This window comes from Heliangelus exortis, chromosome 1 (genome assembly GCF_036169615.1).
Source record: "Heliangelus exortis chromosome 1, bHelExo1.hap1, whole genome shotgun sequence".
In the NCBI taxonomy this organism is placed as follows: Eukaryota; Metazoa; Chordata; class Aves; order Apodiformes; family Trochilidae; genus Heliangelus; species Heliangelus exortis.
The window spans coordinates 122,852,897-122,872,304 of record NC_092422.1 but is presented as its reverse complement, the minus strand read 5'-3'; the positions used below and the strand labels follow the sequence as shown (position 1 = coordinate 122,872,304).

At 35.1% G+C, this 19,408-nt stretch overlaps 1 protein-coding gene across 1 annotated transcript in view; it reads left to right on the top strand.

Moving 5' to 3' along the window:
• Positions 1-19,408, top strand: part of CFAP54 (cilia and flagella associated protein 54) — a 108,517-nt gene that overhangs the window by 71,477 nt on the left and 17,632 nt on the right. The window contains exons 49-59 of the mRNA XM_071764486.1: positions 2,829-2,882; positions 4,734-4,944; positions 5,284-5,378; positions 7,030-7,199; positions 11,347-11,449; positions 12,768-12,906; positions 13,879-14,036; positions 14,228-14,413; positions 15,638-15,764; positions 17,150-17,305; positions 18,492-18,600. Of these exons, the coding sequence (XP_071620587.1) occupies positions 2,829-2,882; positions 4,734-4,944; positions 5,284-5,378; positions 7,030-7,199; positions 11,347-11,449; positions 12,768-12,906; positions 13,879-14,036; positions 14,228-14,413; positions 15,638-15,764; positions 17,150-17,305; positions 18,492-18,600 (1,508 nt within the window). The remainder of the gene's footprint in view (positions 1-2,828; positions 2,883-4,733; positions 4,945-5,283; positions 5,379-7,029; positions 7,200-11,346; positions 11,450-12,767; positions 12,907-13,878; positions 14,037-14,227; positions 14,414-15,637; positions 15,765-17,149; positions 17,306-18,491; positions 18,601-19,408) is intronic.

Sequence of the window (19,408 nt, the reverse complement as noted above, 5' to 3'; positions counted from 1 at the left end):
CTGGAGGGCAGTCAAGGCAACTTCCAGCCCTGGGCATGGGGCTGGAAACAGTCTGGGTCAGGGAAAGGACATCATCTGGCAGGTGGGGATGAGGATCAGACCTGTGGAGGAGAACTGGGCCCAGAATCAGCTGCAGAATGGCTGCACAGGGCTGTGGGGTCTGGCTGAGGCTGTGCCAGGATGTGAGCCCGCAGGTAGGAGTGGGCTGGGGATTTGTGGCAAGGCACAACTGTGGGAACCTGGAGACTGTCCCTGCTGTGGGAATGCTGAGGCAGAAGGACAGGGAAGTGCTTGAAAGAGTCCAGCGCAGAGCTACTAAGATGATTAAGGGAGTGGAACATCTCCCTTATGAGGAAAGGCTGAGGGAGCTGGGTCTCTTTAGTTTGGAGAAAAGGAGACTGAGAGGTGACCTCATCAATGTTTTCAAATATGTAAGGGGTGAGTGTCAGGGAGATGGAGTTAGGCTTTTCTCAGTGGTGACCAGTGATAGGACAAGGGGTAATGGGTGTAAACTGGAGCATAGAAGGTTCAAGTTGAATATCAGAAAAAATTTTTTTACTGTAAGGGTGACAGAGCCCTGGAACAGGCTGCCCAGGGGGGTTGTGGAGTCTCCTTCACTGGAGACATTCAAAACCCGCCTGGACACGTTCCTAGGCGATGTACTCTAGGGGGCCCTGCTCTGGCAGGGGGGGTTGGACTAGATGATCTTTCGAGGTCCCTTCCAACCCCTAGGATTCTATGATTCTATGATTCTATGACCTGGGTTTCTTTGTCTTACCTGCGAAGGCAGATACAATCCAGAGCTATTGAGCAAGCCTGCTCTGTAACAATGCTGTAGCCTTTTCTTGTTTTCTACCAAAATAATCTAATGAATTATTGCTGGGTGAATGTTAGCAAAGTCTCACTTCTCAGGCTGGTGCTTTCAGGTAGGTGTCACCCCATGACAAAGTATGTGTGCCAGAACTAGAGAACTGGACCCAACATATGCTATTGGGACAGGTAGTGACATCCCTCTTGACAGCAGTGTAGATTTAACGTGGTTGTACAGCCACACTTTATACATGCAGTAGGATGATGTCTCTACTTTGGTATTAATTACAAGCTGGTGATGAAAGGGTAATTTGTAGCCCACCTCCATGACTTTTTGCTTCCCTTAGCCTGGGTTGTAGCCAGTGAAGCCATTGTTGCGGAGCAAATTGAGTTTAATGAGCTGATTTGACAGAAATTACCCTCCTCCCACTTCCCCAGATCCTGAGAGGAAGTTTCCAGCTGACCCACAGCCTGACTGGTCTTGTCCTGTAGCCTCAAAATGGCTAGAACCATCACAAAGAGCAATATCTTTTTTTAGCAGCAGCCAACAAATTAATGTCTAAACTAATTAATAAGGGAAGAGATGACAAATTAATGATAGAATGACAAATGTTTGCATTTATAAAACAGCAATGTGGACAATACACAGTGGTACTAGGTTATAAATGAAACATAAACTTAATAAAATTAAAATTTATATATTTATTTAAAAGGTGACCTTTTTTTAACAAGCTGATGATACTTGCATACTAACTGTATAGGAAGATAAGAAACTGAAATATAGTGGTTTTCCTTAGAGTACAAAATATGTTACATTCTCATGAGGTTGAGCCATCAAGTAATGAGCAGCCTCACTGGAGCTCAGTCTTCGAATCTTCCCTGTTCATGGCTATAGTAAGGAATGCATTTAATCCTTAATGATGGTAGTGAAGTTAAAATGCATCTTTAAGTTCTTTTCTTAATTTTTATATTGTCTAATGTGCTCACATAGTCCTGGTTGGTTTGCCATCTGTCTTTTTCTGACTGGATTCATAGGTGAGTGTTGAGGTGAACAGCAGAGGAAGTTCAGCATTAGGTCTGTGGTTGGGGTGTGATTCATGTAGAAGCATTTGCTGGACTTTTGCATGGCTAAATACTAAGGACCATGTTCCAGGGAATGATAGAGGTGACAGAGGTCAACATCTCAGTGCCATGGTCTAGCAACCGCACCGGTGGGTCAAGGGTTGGACTTGATGATCTCTGAGGTCCCTTCCAACCCAGCTGATTCTATGATTCTATGATTCTATGATCTGGAGCACAGCGTTAATAGAAGAGTTAATAAAGAATACATAGAACCCCAGTGAAAGTTGTATATGGAGCTCTCAGTTACAATGAAGGCAGGAAGTGACCTTTACCTCTGCCTTTTTGCTTATCCTCAGTAGACTGATTTATCTCCTGGTGAAAAGGTAAAGGTTTGTTAACAAAGGACATGATTTAGGGTTAGGGCTCAGAAAACTGAAGCACATATAAGCAAAGAAATAGCTGACCTCAAGAGCTGGCTTCAGAGCCCTCAAGGGAGGTTGAGTTCCCAAGTTCATCTTGACCTGTAGTTCTTGTTTTCATTCCATTCACAGATTTGTGCTCTGGTGAAAAGCAGAGAAAGCATGTGCTAAGTCTGGAGCTGGGTTTGAGATTCAGAAATGTAAAGAACATAAAACCAATGAACTGTTGGGCTCTATAGAGCTCCTAGAATTTGGAAGAGGATTTTTTTTTGTTTTATGTCTCTTTTTCTTGCTTCACACTGAAAAGCACTAGTCAATGGCATAGAAGGTGTTGGGATAGGTCTGAGTCTCATGTTATGGTTCAGAAATGCAAAACCTGTGGAAACCAAGTAAATGTTGGCATTTTCAGAGTCCTCAAAGTACAGTTGGAAATACACTACACTTATTCACTGTTCTGCTAATCCATTTGTTTTTTACTCATAAGTAATGTATTAATTACCTTTTGTTATCTTACTTTGTTTTTTTTCCATTTTACAGGTGTCCCAGAAATTTGACTCCTCAGACTCTCTCCTCACTGTTACAAATTTACAGGTAAAAAATTATGAAAGAGTAGAATATCTTATGCTAGACATAAATATTTATTTTTCTGATATCAGATAGAGGTTATTTGGTTCAGAAAATATGCTTGTTATTGGTAAATAAAAGTGAATAGAAATCATATTCTCCTCAACAGTTTACCATTTACTAAATTTTAAATTTAATGGATGACTGCTAAAGGGAGAGGCAAGTACCATTATCACAATTTTTCAGGTGCCAAACCTAAAATGTATAAATCTGTTATTTGTCTGTGCAAAGAATACTAGTTGAATTATTCAGGTTTTGTCATCATATGTAGGATCTGTTGTTTATCCTGGTAAAATATGGAGAAAATAAGTCATCCTGCCTTCTAATTTTTGCTTGTCAGAGCTGTCTTCATAAATTTGTCCTCATTCAGACTGGGGCTGAAGTCTCTTACTGAAAAAAGAGGTGAATCTGTAAACTAGTTAACAAATATCTATTTCTTATTTCAATTAAATTTACATGTTCATCAGTGGCTTCTCTTTTGTTTTTCAATATTGCTCATTTTCTTTCTCCTACTTGTCATAGGTCTACTGATCCAGTAGGGGTAAAAGTTAGCAGATTGTGCAAAAAAAGCTGTACCATAAAAAAAGCCCTAATCCTGATAAAGTAGAAAAACCCCACTTTTTTCCTCCACTTTCCTCTTTTTTGCTTCCAGTAAACTTGTTTGCCTCCTAAACCAGTCAATATTAGAAGACAGAAATTAGATTTCTATTTTTATAGCTTTTGACTTCCTAGTTTCAGATTTAATCTGAAGTTCTACTTTATATTGAACTTCTGATTTCAACACTTCACCGTATATATGGGCCTCCTGTTGGTCTCCTTATGGGTTTGAAAAGCTGTGTAGACTTTCTAATTCCAAATTTATTAATCTAAAGTGAGGATTTTAGACTAAATAGAAAATAAAGATGATATAATGCATAACAGATTCTATGAATTACCACAGAACTGTATCATTGAATGGTTTGGGTTGGAAAGGACCCTAAAGATCATGTCCCTGCCTGAGCAGTTGTAATTTTCACTAGACCAGCCCCATCCAACCTGGCTTTGTTCCAGGGAGGGTTCATCCACAACTTTGGCTGTTTCACTGTCTCATCACCCTCACTGTAAAAGAATTTCTTCCTCATGTTTAACCTAAATCTACCCTCTTTCATTTTAAAGCTATTACCCCTTGTCCTATTGCTAAATGCCCTTGGAAAAAGTCCCTCCCCAGCTTCCCTGCAGGCCCCTTCAGGTGCTGGAAAGCTGCTGTAAGGTCTGCCCAGAGCCTTCCCTTCTCCAGGCTGAACAACCCCAACTCTCTCAGCCTCTCATCATAGGAGAGGCATTCCAGCCTCCACATCATCTTCTTGGTCCTCCTCTGGACTTGCTCTGACAGCTCCATGTCCTTCTTAACATCCTAGAATGATCTGATAGATTTTTTTTTTTTCTTAACAGGGTGAACTGTAACAGCAGACAGTCCTTTGAATTCAGATTTCTAAACTACAGACTTACCTGTTTATTTTTATGACCACCTTAGCTCACAGGGTGCTATGAACAATTCAAGAAATGAGAACTCTCACAAAGAAATAGTTATTAGCTTCATAGATGCTCCTTCTACTAGAAAAGTGATCACTGAGGCTGTTGTCACAAGCACTGCTGAGGGGGAAATTAAATTTGGAAAAAAAAAGAGCAACTCATTCCTAATGACTAAAAGCATGTTACTAATATTATTCATGTTAATTGTTGATAAACATCATTATTAATAGAGAAATAATATGTCTTCAACAAGAAAAAAATGTAAAATGTGATTTTTAGTAGTCCCAATTTTTAATTTTCTTGTAGGTACTGGAAGACATATTTAACTGGAGTCTATCTTTAATGGTGGTGCCACTGTGCAACCAACAAATTATGAACAAACTAACCTTAGCCAAAATGCATTTCATTATTTGCCTCTCTGCCACAATAAATAATATACCTGAAAAAGTGGAAAAAAACATCTATACTGTTGAAAAAAAACCCGTGAAGGAGCCAAGTAGAGTATCAAATATAAAAGGTAATTATAAGGGTGGTGGAAAAGTGCACTGATTCTACAACTTGTTTCAAGCATATATCCATATATATGCATGAACATGTCATATTATAAGCAAGAAAAATCAGTCATTATTGATATAATAAGCGTTAAGATTTTTCAAGGGTTTATTTAGCTAATATCTCTAATATTATTAGAGCTCTTCCTTTGTTCCTCACTTATTTTGATACTGAAAGTCCCAATTTTATATAAAAAAGGAGTATATTCTTCAAGGATAAGGAAAAAGGAGTATATTCTTCAAATTGCTGAGAATGCTTTGGTTCTGCTTTTGTTATCTAAAACTTAATATTAAATGTTTGACAGCTGATGCTGATAAGAATTCAAGACTACAGGAACAAAGAAGCAGGATGGTGCAGCTTGTTAACTGTAAAGATGAATTAAATATGGCCATGATGAAGGTAATTCTGTTTTTTAGGAAAAAAAGACTTAAGAAACTGCAGATTGTTAAAAAAAAAATTGCTAATGCTTTGAATGTAACAGACATTATGATGAGAGGATTGCATGAATAAGGGGACTAGACATTCCTGTTTCTGATCTGATTATACTCTTTCTAGCCACACATGAAATCTTGGTGGTTCACTGCAGTTTTTCAAATATTCTTATTGGCTCTGGTCTATTTTATGCAATATAAATGTCCCTGGGAAATTCAGATTCAGTGCTACTGTTTCAGCATCAAGAGTAAAGACTGAATGGGATTTCAAGTATAAAATCATTACCTTTTAGAGGTGGGGCCTGTAGAACATCTGAGATCTATTTGTTGGGGCAGGATGCTCCACAAATAAATGGAAATTTATTCTCTGACATTTGTGAAATGTCTCAAATTTTTCATTTTGCTCTTTCTGATACTTTTTATTTTAGAGAAAAAATAACACATCTTATTAGGTTATTTGTTAGAAATGGGGAGGTTGTGTATTTGGTTGGTTGGTTGATTTATTTGGCTTAGGTTATATATTGTTATAGGTATTTTTTGTTTAATTGTAAACTTCATGCTTGGCAGTTTCACGTCACAAAAAGACCAAAACTGAATGCTGACATATTTTGATTTCAAAGGGGTTCTTCCACTTTGGAAGTATCTACTTTTGGCTACTGTTAAAAACAGAGTAATGCACAGAATTCATCTGCAGAAATGGAAGATGATTTTATATGGCAATTGGCATATGCCATACAGTAGAAAGTTGAAAGTCTTGGTGTATCTTGAAAATAACTTAAGTAGAAATGTTAGGTTAATTTGAATGAGGTTTGTTTAAGAGGCATAATATGTTTCTTACCCTTCTGATTTTTCTTTAGCCATTCTGTTAATTTGGAATTTTTTGTTTGTTTGTGTTGGGGTTTTTTGTTTTATTTTGGTTTTGCTTAGGTTTGGTTTTTTTTGTTTGTTTTTTTGTTTTTGTTTTGTTTTTGTTTTTTGTTTTTTGTTGTTTTTTTTTTAAAGTAGAGCTCTGAATTCCTTGAGGAAACTGAACAGAAGAAGATATTCATGATAAAAGCCTTTGAATTATTTTTTAATTCTGATGAAAGTTCTGTGATTGAAATGTTGTTTAAAATTAACTTTCTTCTATGTTTGGTTTTCATAACTTCTTATAGCTTAGTTTGTCAGAAAGACTAATCTACAGCTGGATATACTGCGCTCAAGGATCTGTCAAAGTATAGATAGAAAAAATGTAATTACTCTTGCAAAATCTTTAATACTGTATTTTAATATTCCATTTTAATGTTTAAAATTATTAAGCATATTAAGAAGTATATAAAAATTATCAAATATAGCTGTAAGATAAAGGTAAGAAGGAAATACAATTGAGTAATATTGCCAAGCTCTAAAATATGTAGTTAAGCAAAAATTGCACGTGTTTTTATATTGCTGCTTCCAACACACTGAATCTGTAAACCTAAAAAACCCCAAATTACCCTCCTTATTCTTTATAGGAAAGGTATACTGTACTCAAGTTGGTTAATTTTAGGGAGGAGTGAGAACAGGCTGTATAACAGAATAAATTTTTTTTAGTTCTTTAATTATTTTTTATATTCATACAAGGCTGGTTTTTTCTGTAGGAGATTTTATTGACAGAAGCTGAAGAAAGTCTTACCAATCTTGTGCAGAACACACAGGACAAATACAATGGGAAGATATCTCTCTGTTCTGCTGAAGATTTAGAGGCTCTTGTTGAGGCCAAACTTCAGCTTGCTGCTATTTCTCAGCAGAGGCATCAAGCACCTTGTAGGTAAGTAATATAAACAACCTTATGTTGCACAGCCTTGACTACAGAAGTTTAAAAAATATCTAGCAACTTTTTCTTTGAATCATTTATGTCCACATTAATATTCTAAATCTTATTAAACAATTATAACAATTGTTCTAGTGTTTCTAAAAATGTAAGTTACACTGGCATTTCAATTTATTCTTTTTTTTTTTTTTGGTCTATGTTATTGGTCAGTTATTGTTTTGTTAGTTCTCTGTCAGGTGTTTTTGTGATATAGTGCTATAGAAAATCAAAGAAAACCTCCAATGTTCATACTTTTGTTAAAGTCTGGATGTGTTAGGTCATGTATTTGCTATAATTTTTAAATGTACCACAGAGCACTAATGTTGTAGCACAGAGCAGTGATCTCTGAACTGTAGAATTCTACTTTATTTTAAGAACACCCTGCGTTACTGCCTTAAAAGAATATTTCCTTTTGATGTACTTATTGCTGATAAAAAATGTTGAAGTTACATTTTAAAATTAATTTTATTTAAAAGCATTGATGTAACCTTTGTTATATTGGAGTAGATGTATAGATTTTAGCGAGTGTGTAAAATTATATCTCTAGTGTGTAAAATACTGTTATGTTTACATGATCTGGAAGATACTCTCCAAACTCTGTGATGTCCTTGAGGTTTGGATTTCTTTTGAAGAATGTAAGGAAATTAAATTGTGCCATTCTCAGAATTTACAGGGCATGCAGAAATATAGTAAATATTAGTAGATACTAAATTCTAAACATAATTTTTATCTTTTATTTAGGAGGATTCTTCTGTTTGGAATAACTTTAATTTAAAATTAATTTATGTAAGAAAGATAACAGCTTAACAATGCATCATTTTTATTAGTGTAAAAACATTTTTCATGTGAACTAATTTAATCTCTTTCATCTAATTTAATTTTTTTATCTATGTGGTACAATTTTTTAACTAAAGTTTCAGCATATAGAAGTGTAGCAGTCACTTGTCATGAAATTCTGATCTATTATGGTGCCTTTTGAATGAAATTACTTTACCATAGATTTGTCAAAGAGAAAACAACAAAACACTGGGCAGTGACTTCATCATAATTTTGTTTGCCATGTAAATCACAATCGTAAAAATATGATTTTTTAAAATTATCTTATTATTAGCCAAGGACCAGTACACAGATTTATGAAAAATCTGGTGTAGAAACCTGGTTTAGCTCAATACTAAACTTTGTAACACCTGTATTAGTACAGTTCTGACTCAGATGCTAAACTGGTTCCTGTATCCAAGCCATTTTCAGTGCAGGACCCTTCTTTTTGACGTGCAGTTGTATCCTAGAGTGAAGTTTCTCTCTTGACTTATAACTTGAGCTAAATTGAAGAAACTTTTTTAGAGTATCAGGATGTCAGGTATTATGAATTATTTTCTGGGATTCTCAAATTTTTGATGGGTGCTTAATGGACCCTATATATTGATAGTGGTCAGATAGCAGGAAAAAAGAGCACCAGCAAACAAAGCAAGGGTTTGGGGTTTTTTAACCTATTTTACAATTTTATTGCACTGCCATCCATGGAAACTGCTGATATATCTGCCTCAGATACAAATGAAACATTTCTTCAGACAGCTGAATGTTTTCTGCCTGCCAGCCTAGAAATCAAACTTTGCATGATATTACAGAAATTCATCATTTTTTTTTCCTTTGGCAAAATGACTTAGTGGTGAAATTGTTATAGTCAGCTGTACTTTCCTATTTTGATCATCCTGTCATTTTCTGATTCAGCTGATAAAAGGATGTGTATTTTGTCAAGGGAAATATATAGACACATCACTCTTGTTGACAGCAGAAGAGAGTCACAAAAATTTAATCAAGGAAAGTTTCCACATTACAGCCTCTGTCTTGCAAAAAAATTATGCTTCAGAAGGAATTTACATATAGGACTAATTCCACTGATCTCAAGGAGAGTACTTACATGGTTTGATCCCTTAAATATGTGAGGTTTCTAATTATCCAAATATATGCTTCTCTGCTTATGTGAATACATTACTCTTTTAAACAATACATTAAGAAACTTTGGACTTCCCCTATACATTATAGTCCTGAAATTTATATGTAAGCATGTTGGTAAAAATGACCTCATTTTCAGGATTGGTGAATGTTGACAACAGTACTTGGAGCAACTGGAGGCTGCGTGCACAGGAAGTTAGGCTAATATTTCTTAAAAGCTTGTATATACTCTTGGGTGCTGCACTTTCTCAAATTTATTTAAGAAATGTTAGCCGTAGCATCTCAAACACTGGGTTGAAAAATGTCAGGTTTTGCTGTAATTTTAAATTTCATCCCTGGTTTCAGGGGAAAGTTCTTCTCAGTGAAAAGGAAGAAAAACACCTGTGATATTTCACTGCATTATCCTTACTGTCTGTTTTGCTTTTATAAGCAAATTTTGCTTCATCTTTTCTGTTGTTAGAGAGAAGGTTATCATCCAACTCAATAGGGATTTATTCTGGTTTCATTTTGTTGAATAGAACCAAAAGGATGATGAAGAAAATTCATAAGGATGAAATTTGGTGACCTGAAAGGCAAATATTAACAGTTTTGGTTCTCATTGTAACTTTGGGGTGTATTTGTGCTCAATTGGTATAATCCATCCAGTTCTGCATCACAAAAACCAGCAAGCAGGACAGAATAAAAAATTATGGGAAGACTTCAAGTACCCCCCTAATCTCTGGAGGTTACCCATCCTATGGGTAGATATATTTTGGCATCATAATGTGAGTAATGTCAGAGTAGTGCAGCTCTTGTTATGACTTCTCTGTGCATGAATCAAGAACGTTGCCTTTACATCAATTAGTCTAGAAGTTCTCAGAATCAGTAAGTTCACACAGAGCCTGGATATTTCTCTCAGTAAATCTTTTTACAGTGTTCTGGCAGTTAAGGTGTTCATAATTTAGTTTTTCATTTTTCTTCATAGCAGCCAGTCTCTGTGTAAAGAGAGTATGTAAAAAGATAGCATAGATAAGAATTTTGGTTGTACATTTTTAAAAATTAACCTGCTGAAATATTGTTAAGACATAAGATACAGGTACTTGCAGATACTTTTTCATCATTAGGAAAGTATGTTTCAGTGGATAGAAAATAAGTAGAAATTTAAAAAAAACCCCAAAACAACAACAACTCCCCCAAAATGTCTTAGAGAAGTAGGAAAATAGAGAATTATGGCTGTAAAATTACCTTTGGAGTTAGAAAACTAATATCATGAGACATTAAGTTTGGGCAGTTCTTAGAAGATTTTGAGTAAGGCATTCTTTGACCCACAGATTCTGTTCTGAAAAAAATCTCATTTATGTTGGTTTTGCAACTGTCTTCATACCATCAAAATAGCAGTATTCACGTAATCTGTACAAATATGCCTTTCTAAAGATGTAATGAAAATTGAATGGTGTAACTGAAAGCTTTAAAAAAAAAAACCTCATAAAAAGGAAAAAAAGAAAAACCTCAAACCAACTCATAGTTAATATTTTCAGGAGTCAATATTTTGGGATTCCAAGTCGCAATTTTTTTAAATGTGTGGTTGAATGCTGAGCATCTCTCTAGATGCTGTTTGGAATGAACTCCAGAAAAGGATTTATGATTGGTAGGTGGAGGGTAGCAGAATCAATGTCGTGTGATTACTTTCAAGGTTTTGCTGGGGTGGAACTTAGCTCAATTTTTGCTTGAGGGTGTTTACTAATATTTTGTGAGTATTTGGTCGCACGGTCACTTTGTGATCATTCTGGTCGTTTAATGAAAGGAGGAAGGTGTTTTCTTAACTCTCCTAATTTATTGCTGTTGTCAATTTTTTTACATTTTCTAATTACTAAAAGCTCATCCCTGAAGACAGGTATGCATAACTGGAAGTTATAGTGGAGTTCTGTTTTGATTGCTCCAAGAGAATATGACATACCTTTGCTTCTACAATATTATCAGGTTATGTCTGCTATTGGCAAAACTTTTTCTCTTACTGCTGTTTTCTCGCTTTCACTCCAGTGTCTACAAATTCAGCATACACCTTGAGTGCAGTTTTTTTTGTTCTACTGAAGCAAAAATAGATAAATTAAATATAAAATCATAAAGTGGCTTGTGTGAGTAGTATTTTTAAATAATATTGTGTGTGTCACAGTGCTGCTTTGGCTTTCTCTGCAATTCGACTTCTCCAAGATGCAAAAATTTTTAGGAGGGAAATGACACATTTTCAAGAAGAAAAGGACAAAGGGAAGTGTTCGGTATGTGTGGATATTTGTTTTAAACTGTTGTTTCTTAGTATATGAAGTCTTGTATTAAATGCTGAGTGATTTTCAGAATACTAGAACATAGCAGTCATCTGTACTATGTGGTCACCATTGACCTGGGGAGGAAATTATGTATGACATGTTTTGGTTACCTGCTTGCCTTTCCATCATTATGTGGGTAGACATTACAGAATTTAGATACATACTCTCAAATGCTAGCATTGAGAATGCCCTTTTGTTAAAAAAAGAAACAAACCAAAACTAATAAAAAGCTGAAAAAATAGCCATCAGGTAAAAAACTTGTATTATTAAGTGAAGTTATTTTAGATTCTTTGATTGAAATCCTACTTCAGTCTGTCTTTTTTCAAAAGGCCAAACAGACCAGTTCATAGCATTGCTGTCTTCCAAATTTAGCAAGATTGCAGCTGACTTCTGGTGTCTAATACTTACCTATACTTTGGAAAGCAAATGTACAAAACTTAGTGGTCACTCTCAAGTGTACAGTTAAGTCAAACTGACTCACATGGGCAGAAAAAATAAGCAACGAGTGAGATTTTGTAACAAGCATAATGAAACTAGACTTCCTTGCAGGCAGTATAATTATTCTCTGCCTGTGTTGTGTATCAGGATTTGTCCTTCTGCACTTGCTCCTACATTTTCCTAGGATTGCCCTATAGGCAGCGGTGGTGCCATTCAATTTATTCCTTGCTGGAACAAATCTTTAGAATATGAACTGTGGAAATCTAGTATTAGAAAGACGACTTGAACAGAAAATTCTCCCAAACGCTTCCAGTACGATACTGCAGTACTCTGTTACATTAATAGAAACTAATGGAAACCAGAGAACAAAAATTAAATGTTCTTCTTATCATCAGTGAAGTACCAGAACTTAATATTGCTTCTATATGCAACATAGATGCAATACTGCTCTATATGCAAGTAGACTTCTACGTGCCTTACAGAACATTTGTGTGATGTTCTTGTTTGAGAGGTATAACGTCCAAACTGTTCTGAATTATTCTCCATAACACATATAGTATATGGGTATACTTATGGACTCTACAAAGTAAACAGCTGCTTTAATTTTCATTTGTTGTAATTGTTTTTCTATAGATTAAAAGCTGAATAACAAATAGACTCCTGTTATTAGAAAAATATATACCTACCCTTCAAATAAACTTTGGGTTATAATTATTTGAAATATACTTGTCTTAATTTGATTTATTTTAGACTGATGCTGCTCTATTGCTTTGTTTGCAGTAAAGTAGTTGACTCAGAAATTAACAATGCTCTTGCTTCTGGAAATTATCAGGACCCTTGTGTTGAAGATGTTCAACTACCACGGAGTATAGCAGCACAAGACCATATGAATGTACATCTCTGGCTAAGGTGTCGTGTGATGTTAGTGACTGCACTAGTAGCACAAATACTTGGTGTTGCTGATATAGAAGGTATTACCCTTTTTTTGGTTTAGCCTTTAGGAGCATAACAGGCAAATGGGCATATTCAGATACAATTCTTACTCATAAATAAAAAATAAGAGCATTCATTCTGGGGCTGAATTATCACTGAACAATTATTTGTATTAAATTCATCCAATGCAATAAGGAAAATACATTTCTTAGTACAATGTCTGCTCAGACCATGTAAACAAAAAGCATGATATTGGTGTTCATTTAATGATCATTATCTTTTGATAAATCACTTGTGTGCGAAAAAGTTGCAAAAGTTGTAGTGTAACTAAGTTAAATAGTTACTAAGATGTAGTGTAACTAAGTTAAATAAGTATGCTTGTTTTAAAAAAAAACTTGCTGCATAATTCTAGTTTCCTTAACTTTTTATATCTCCAGTAAATTAAATGTTCCTATATATCTCCTAAAAGTATTCCAGACTGTTTTTTTTTGTTTTTTTTTTAAGAAGTGAAATACCACAAAATACATTAAGTGCTGTTTCATCATGAGTAAATTGTATTTCATTTGTTAGTTCTGTGAACTTAGTATAACCTCTGATGCTCACTTAAGTATTAAATCATAGTTTTAAGTCTGTAGCCAAACTCTTATTATTCTCTCCTGGATAATTCCTGCGAGTAAATTATAACTAAGATCAGATTTTTTAATATATAGAATATATTGTATGAGTGAGAATGATATCTGATCAACAAAATCTAGTTATTTATACTGTCGGCTTGCATATAAAAAACATATTTGGATGAACCTAAACTAAGAGCAATTGAAAAACTAGGCATTTTTTCTTTCTTTTGAAGTAAATTTGGCACAGAATCAATGGAATGGTAAATGTGAAATCTATAATGTCATATTTTCTGTTACTTTTTAATGTAGAAGAGACTTCTTTAGAAAGGTAGAAGATACTCTAAAGTCTTTCCTATTGTACTTTTCTCTGCATATATTATTATCTTCTTCCAGAAAACAATGTGGCTGAACGCAGAGGTGTGATAGAAGAAGTAATACTGGAGGCAGAAGCCTTTGGTGCTGCTGAGACTCAAGCTGAAATGATGGTGCAAGCTGCTATTCTTGATCTGCAAGAAAAACGTCCTGTGACAAGTGTTAAACTTCTTTTGCAGGTTTGAGCACAAAGGAGAAACTGTTTGCTTTTCTCTGATGCATTTTTCAGGTAGTCAGAACAGCTGATGCCAGCATTAAATAAGCTTGAAACAGCACCTCTAAAATAGATCTTTTTTCACTTTGTGTCATTTGTCCTCATAAATAGAAAAAGTAGTAAGTCCTTTGGTTTATGTTGTCTATGTCCAAACAGAATATCATCAGTTTACTCCAAGAGGATACAGTTATTTCCCCCTCAGCTTCTTTGACTCTTGTGAAAAGTTTGCTTCTGCTGGCAGACATACTGACACTGCAAACAGTAGAGGACACAGAACATTGGCCTTCCACAGTGGAACCATGGAATTTACTAATTTTGGCACATGAGCTTACCATTAAAGCAGTGAGTATATGTTGATGATTTGAGCAGCGTTTACAAATCCTTCCAACAATCTTAATTATTTTTTCTTGAAGCTATTTTAACAATTCATTAAAAATAAATGTTAAAATTGTTAAAATTTCTATTAACTTATCACTTCAATCTTCCCTGTATCACTTAGTGTAAAGAAGTAATTGGAAATTGGAAATTTTTAAACAATTTTTAAACAATATAAATATATTGAATACCTGCAAAAATGTACATGCATATGTAAAAATTATAATAGGTGCATTCGATTTTGCCATTTGAAATGAGTAATATGTTGATACTCAGCACCTCAGGGATTATGTACATCACAAAAAATTCCTACCTCCTGAGCATTCAAGTTTAAGAATTTATCTTTGTATCTCAATTTAAAAATAATTTGATTTAGAAATTTGCATAAGGTACCATATTGTTTATGATGTTTTAGATTGAAAAATTCTTACTATCAATTTGAGAGAATAATTTCCATGTAAAAATTTAAATATGCACCAAACAAAAATAAATATAAACTCATGAAATCTGTGTGAGGAATATATAGTAATAATCATTTACCTACTTGGTGATCTACAAGTGTAGTCTCTACCCATTCTTGATACAATTTATAAAGAAAAGATTTGGATCAAATTCTTCCCATATATTTCTTAAATATGTTTATATAAGTTTAATTTGTTGAAAGATTTATTCTTAAAAGTATTAAGGAATGATATGAATCAATTCAGAATCAGACTTCCACTTGTGAGACTTGCTGACCTTCAAGAGACTTAACACTTAGAGCATGTCCCCATCCTTTTACCCATGAAAGAAAAGTCTGACTGGTCCATAACTATTTTTTTCTTTTTCTTTTATGGCCTTTGTTGGATGTCATATTTTCTTGTAGAAATGTCTATTTCTTTCTAGGGCTCGTGGTACTTGGGAGATCTATTTCTTGAAGACTGATTTGAGGGAGTTTGCTTTCATAAAATAAAGCATAAAGTTAATAAATTTGAAAAAGGAACACTGAAATCGGTCATGTGCTACCAAACTCCTCTGCAAAGAAGACAAGTACAATCTGAAGTAAAGGCATGTGGGAGTATAAAGCCCTTTTCTATTGCTCTTTTGCAAGACACATAAGGCTTCCAAGGCGTTGCAGTACTTAACTTACTTTTTTAATACTATATAATTTGCTTCTGCAACCTGATTTTACAAAGTATACTATTTTCATAGATTTTTATTTGTGGAGAACCCATTGAACGTCACATAGAAGACAGCACATTGACTTCCATGGTCCTGCCTACAAAAAATATCTACTTGCCACATATCAACTTGCTAGCCCAAGTCAAAATGAGAATCGGTAAGAAAAAAGCAAGTCATTATTGTTATTTTTCATTAATTTTCATTCGTATTTTATGCAATAGCAGATAAAGTGGTGCCTCAGAAGTGAGTGTAGTAAAGAAACTGTTTTTGTTATACAAAAATATTATTTTGAAAGCCAACAGTAGATGCCTGTTTGGCTCCCTGCAATGTGTATAAGCAAGGTACAATTCTTACAGGACCTATTATCAACAAAGGTTTAAATATTAATGTTATAGCTTGAGGAAACTAATGTGAACTTCAGGGATTTTTTTAACTGGAAGTACTTTTCCAACTTGTGTACAGAATATTAATTCTGTGAAAAAAATTCTGTGAAAACTTGCCATATATGTTTCATCTCTCTGGAAGCAGTTAGGTGGAAACCAACTAATAAAATCAAATCAGGCATGATAACTATCCCAATAAATTGATTAGCATATATTTTTTTTTTGTCACCGTTTAACTGAACAACATTTCTGGATAACTTTTCCTTATATAGAAACTTGGAAATATGCTGAATAGTAACAGAAAATAACCTTTAAGAGCTGTCTCAGATTTGTTGCTGTACAGGAAATATAGGGGAAGGGATATTGTCTCCATGTTCCATCTGCTAAACTTAATTTAGTGAATATGTGACTTATAATGGACTAGAAATTCTGGTTTGGTTCATATTTTGGAGAAACCTCAGTGTGCTCCAGATTATTTTTCAGGAAGATGTACTGCAGGAGCACCCCAATCACTACTTTGTATGCAGCCCTTAAGACTAGAATAGAGATAGCCCAAAGTAAACTCTCTGAAATGCATCTGCTGTGGCAGTCTGTAGCCAAATCAGATGGTTTGCCCTAGAAATCCACTTTTATTGCTCCTTACTTCTTGTCAGTGCAGGCATTGCCAGACTCACTTGCAGGAATGGCCATACTTGACTAATTCCCATTTCTGAATCCACCATTTTAGGATCAAAGGTGAATATTAGGGCTTACAGTGTAAGAGGTGTGCAGTACATCAAGGAAGCCTCCAGAACTGTTTAGAACAAAAGCAACTCAGGGATTTGGAAATGTTCAGAGAGGTTTAGGTTTTGCCTACAACTGCCAAGTGAGCTAAAGTTATGAACTGGTTGTCTTTCCAGATAGTTTGTGAAAGGGCTGATATGTTTAGCTTGAACTTCTTTTGGATGGCCAAGGTAAAACTTAATGGCAACATAAAGTACTGAAACAACATTATAGTTCAGTGTTTATGTCCATTAATTGCTTGGATCTTTGAGAATTTAATTGTAGCAGTGAATTCAAAACAGCATTTGTTCCAGGGAAGTTGCTTCTTTTTTTGCATAAATTGGTTTTCTATTAAATGATTTACTGAGCACTGTCTTTTTTTTTTTTTTTCCCTTAGGACACACATTAGCTGCAAACGTAGCTCATACACCTGCAAGAGAAGATCCACTGCAATGGCTACATGCTCTCAAACATTTGGAATCAGCACTGGAGCTCTGCAGAGCATCTGCAACAAAGCATTTAGATATGGAAGCTGAACTTCTTTTTCAGATAGGTAAATGAAACCTTGCTTGTACAGCATGGTTACCTTCCTAAGCACCATGATGCATGTGGCCTCTCTTGAAATGGAGACATTTTACTGTAAAAATAGGACAGATTTGTATATTTCTTTCCTTGCTGCAGATTTCCTGTTTAGTATCATACCTACATAGTTCAGAATGCATTACACAACAAGTAATTTTAAAACTGCAGTAAAAAAACTGCAGTAGAACTTCTCCCACCTCTGTGATTTTGGGGATCAAAAGATGTAGCATATGAGATGAAGGACACTGTAAAAAACTAATTAGCTTCTTTGCATCAGTCTGAAATAAAGATGAGAGGCTCATAAAGTTTTTCTAAATGATTTAACAAAACTAAAGAAATACAGAGTGTTCACATGCGTTTGGATTTTACTGGCATTATGTTTTGCATCAGAAGGTGTTGGTTTGCTAGTATCCTAGCCAGAAAGGCATTCAGACTCTGTAGAGTATCTCTTAAAATCTTATTTATTGCAGTTAACACTTTAAAGAAAAAGAGGATAGTGCAAATAATATTATGTCACTTCAGATGCTGGGAATCCCTAGTTGGCAGTATTGAAAGGGCTTCCATCAGGTAGCACAACACAGAGATCCTGTCTGTGGAAACGCCTTGTTTTGGTCTTTTGAGATGTTAGAGGATTTTCTTAAAAGAAAACAATTACATTCATTATTTCTACTGTCTAGCAAAAAGCTCATTCACCTAAGAACTTCTTGCTATGCTTTTACAGATAGGGCAAGTGGTGTAATCCCAAGTAATGAGAAGATGGTGCCAACTGGCTCTTCTGTTACAGCTAACTGGCTATGTTTATCCCATGGCTAAGGGATGTGGACAGCACATCAGAGGCCTAAGGTCACACTCTATGTGCAACACAGCATATATGTACAGCCTGTGCATTATCTCCTCCATTTAGGGTGGTCTTTTAGCAAGAATCACTACATTAGAGTCATTATGATTCCAAAGTTTGGTTATTGTAGCTAATGGATGAAGTCATTTTCTATACAAGCATTCTGGCTCACATTTGAATGAGTTGGAAAAGACCTTGCATATCTGGAATAGTTAATGCACTATGCTGTTCAGCTTTCCTGGAAGGGAAAACAGGTTGGGCCTTACAGAAAAAAAAAAATTAAAATATTGCAAATCTGCCTTCTGTATTTCTTTCTTAGGCAAGGTAGAACGCCAGATAACTGAAGCAGGCCATAACAAGTCATCTCAAGCTGTTGGAACCCTGTTGGAAGCTATAGCAGTCAGCCAGCAACATGATCAAAAATTAGAGTAAGAAACTAGCATTTCAAAATAATTCTAATAACACATGAATATAGTAATTTGACAGTTTTCTGACATTTGGTGGAGGTCTTCTATTATGAAGCATCTTTTACGTTTTGGAGACTTTTCTTCTATTGCCGTATAGAAGAGTAACTGTATATTTCTTCTCTTAGGTAAAAAAAATTCTGAGAGCATTTAAAAACACCTTGTAGAGTATACAAAGTTACAACTTTCTGTTCTTTTTTTCAAACCTGTACTCTCTCTGTCAACACCAGGAACAGAGCTATCAGTTAAACAGGGGTTTTGTGCAAATTTCAGAAGATGAGCTGTGGTCTTCCCCCTTCCAGATAATAGAAATCCAGCTTGAAAAGGTTAGCAGCCAGAAACAGAAGAGCAGAGGCAGAAGGAGCATAGGAAATGTGTTTGTAACAGATACTGGGACAGTGGCTTTGGCATTAGTTATCAGCACAGAAGATGCCTGAAGAGCTGAGCCAGGCCAGCCAATAAGTTCTGTCAAGCAGCCCTGATACATTGGACTTTAGGGTTTTTTTTTAGTTTCTTTACCAGTCTTAATGAATAACATGCCATGTCTGGTTACAGACAATGTAAAGGCAGCAATTTACCTGGCTTGTTTGGGTATTCTGTTGCTTAAGCTAATGAACCAGAACTCTGAACACAGAAGCAGTAGCATAGTAATAAACCTCTGGAAGCAGTCAGCATGATGGAAGACAGTACAGAAATGGACTGTGGTGATGCTTTCCAGGTTTAATTTGCTAAACTTATTTAAATCTGTTGCTGTCTTTCTAAAACAATATAC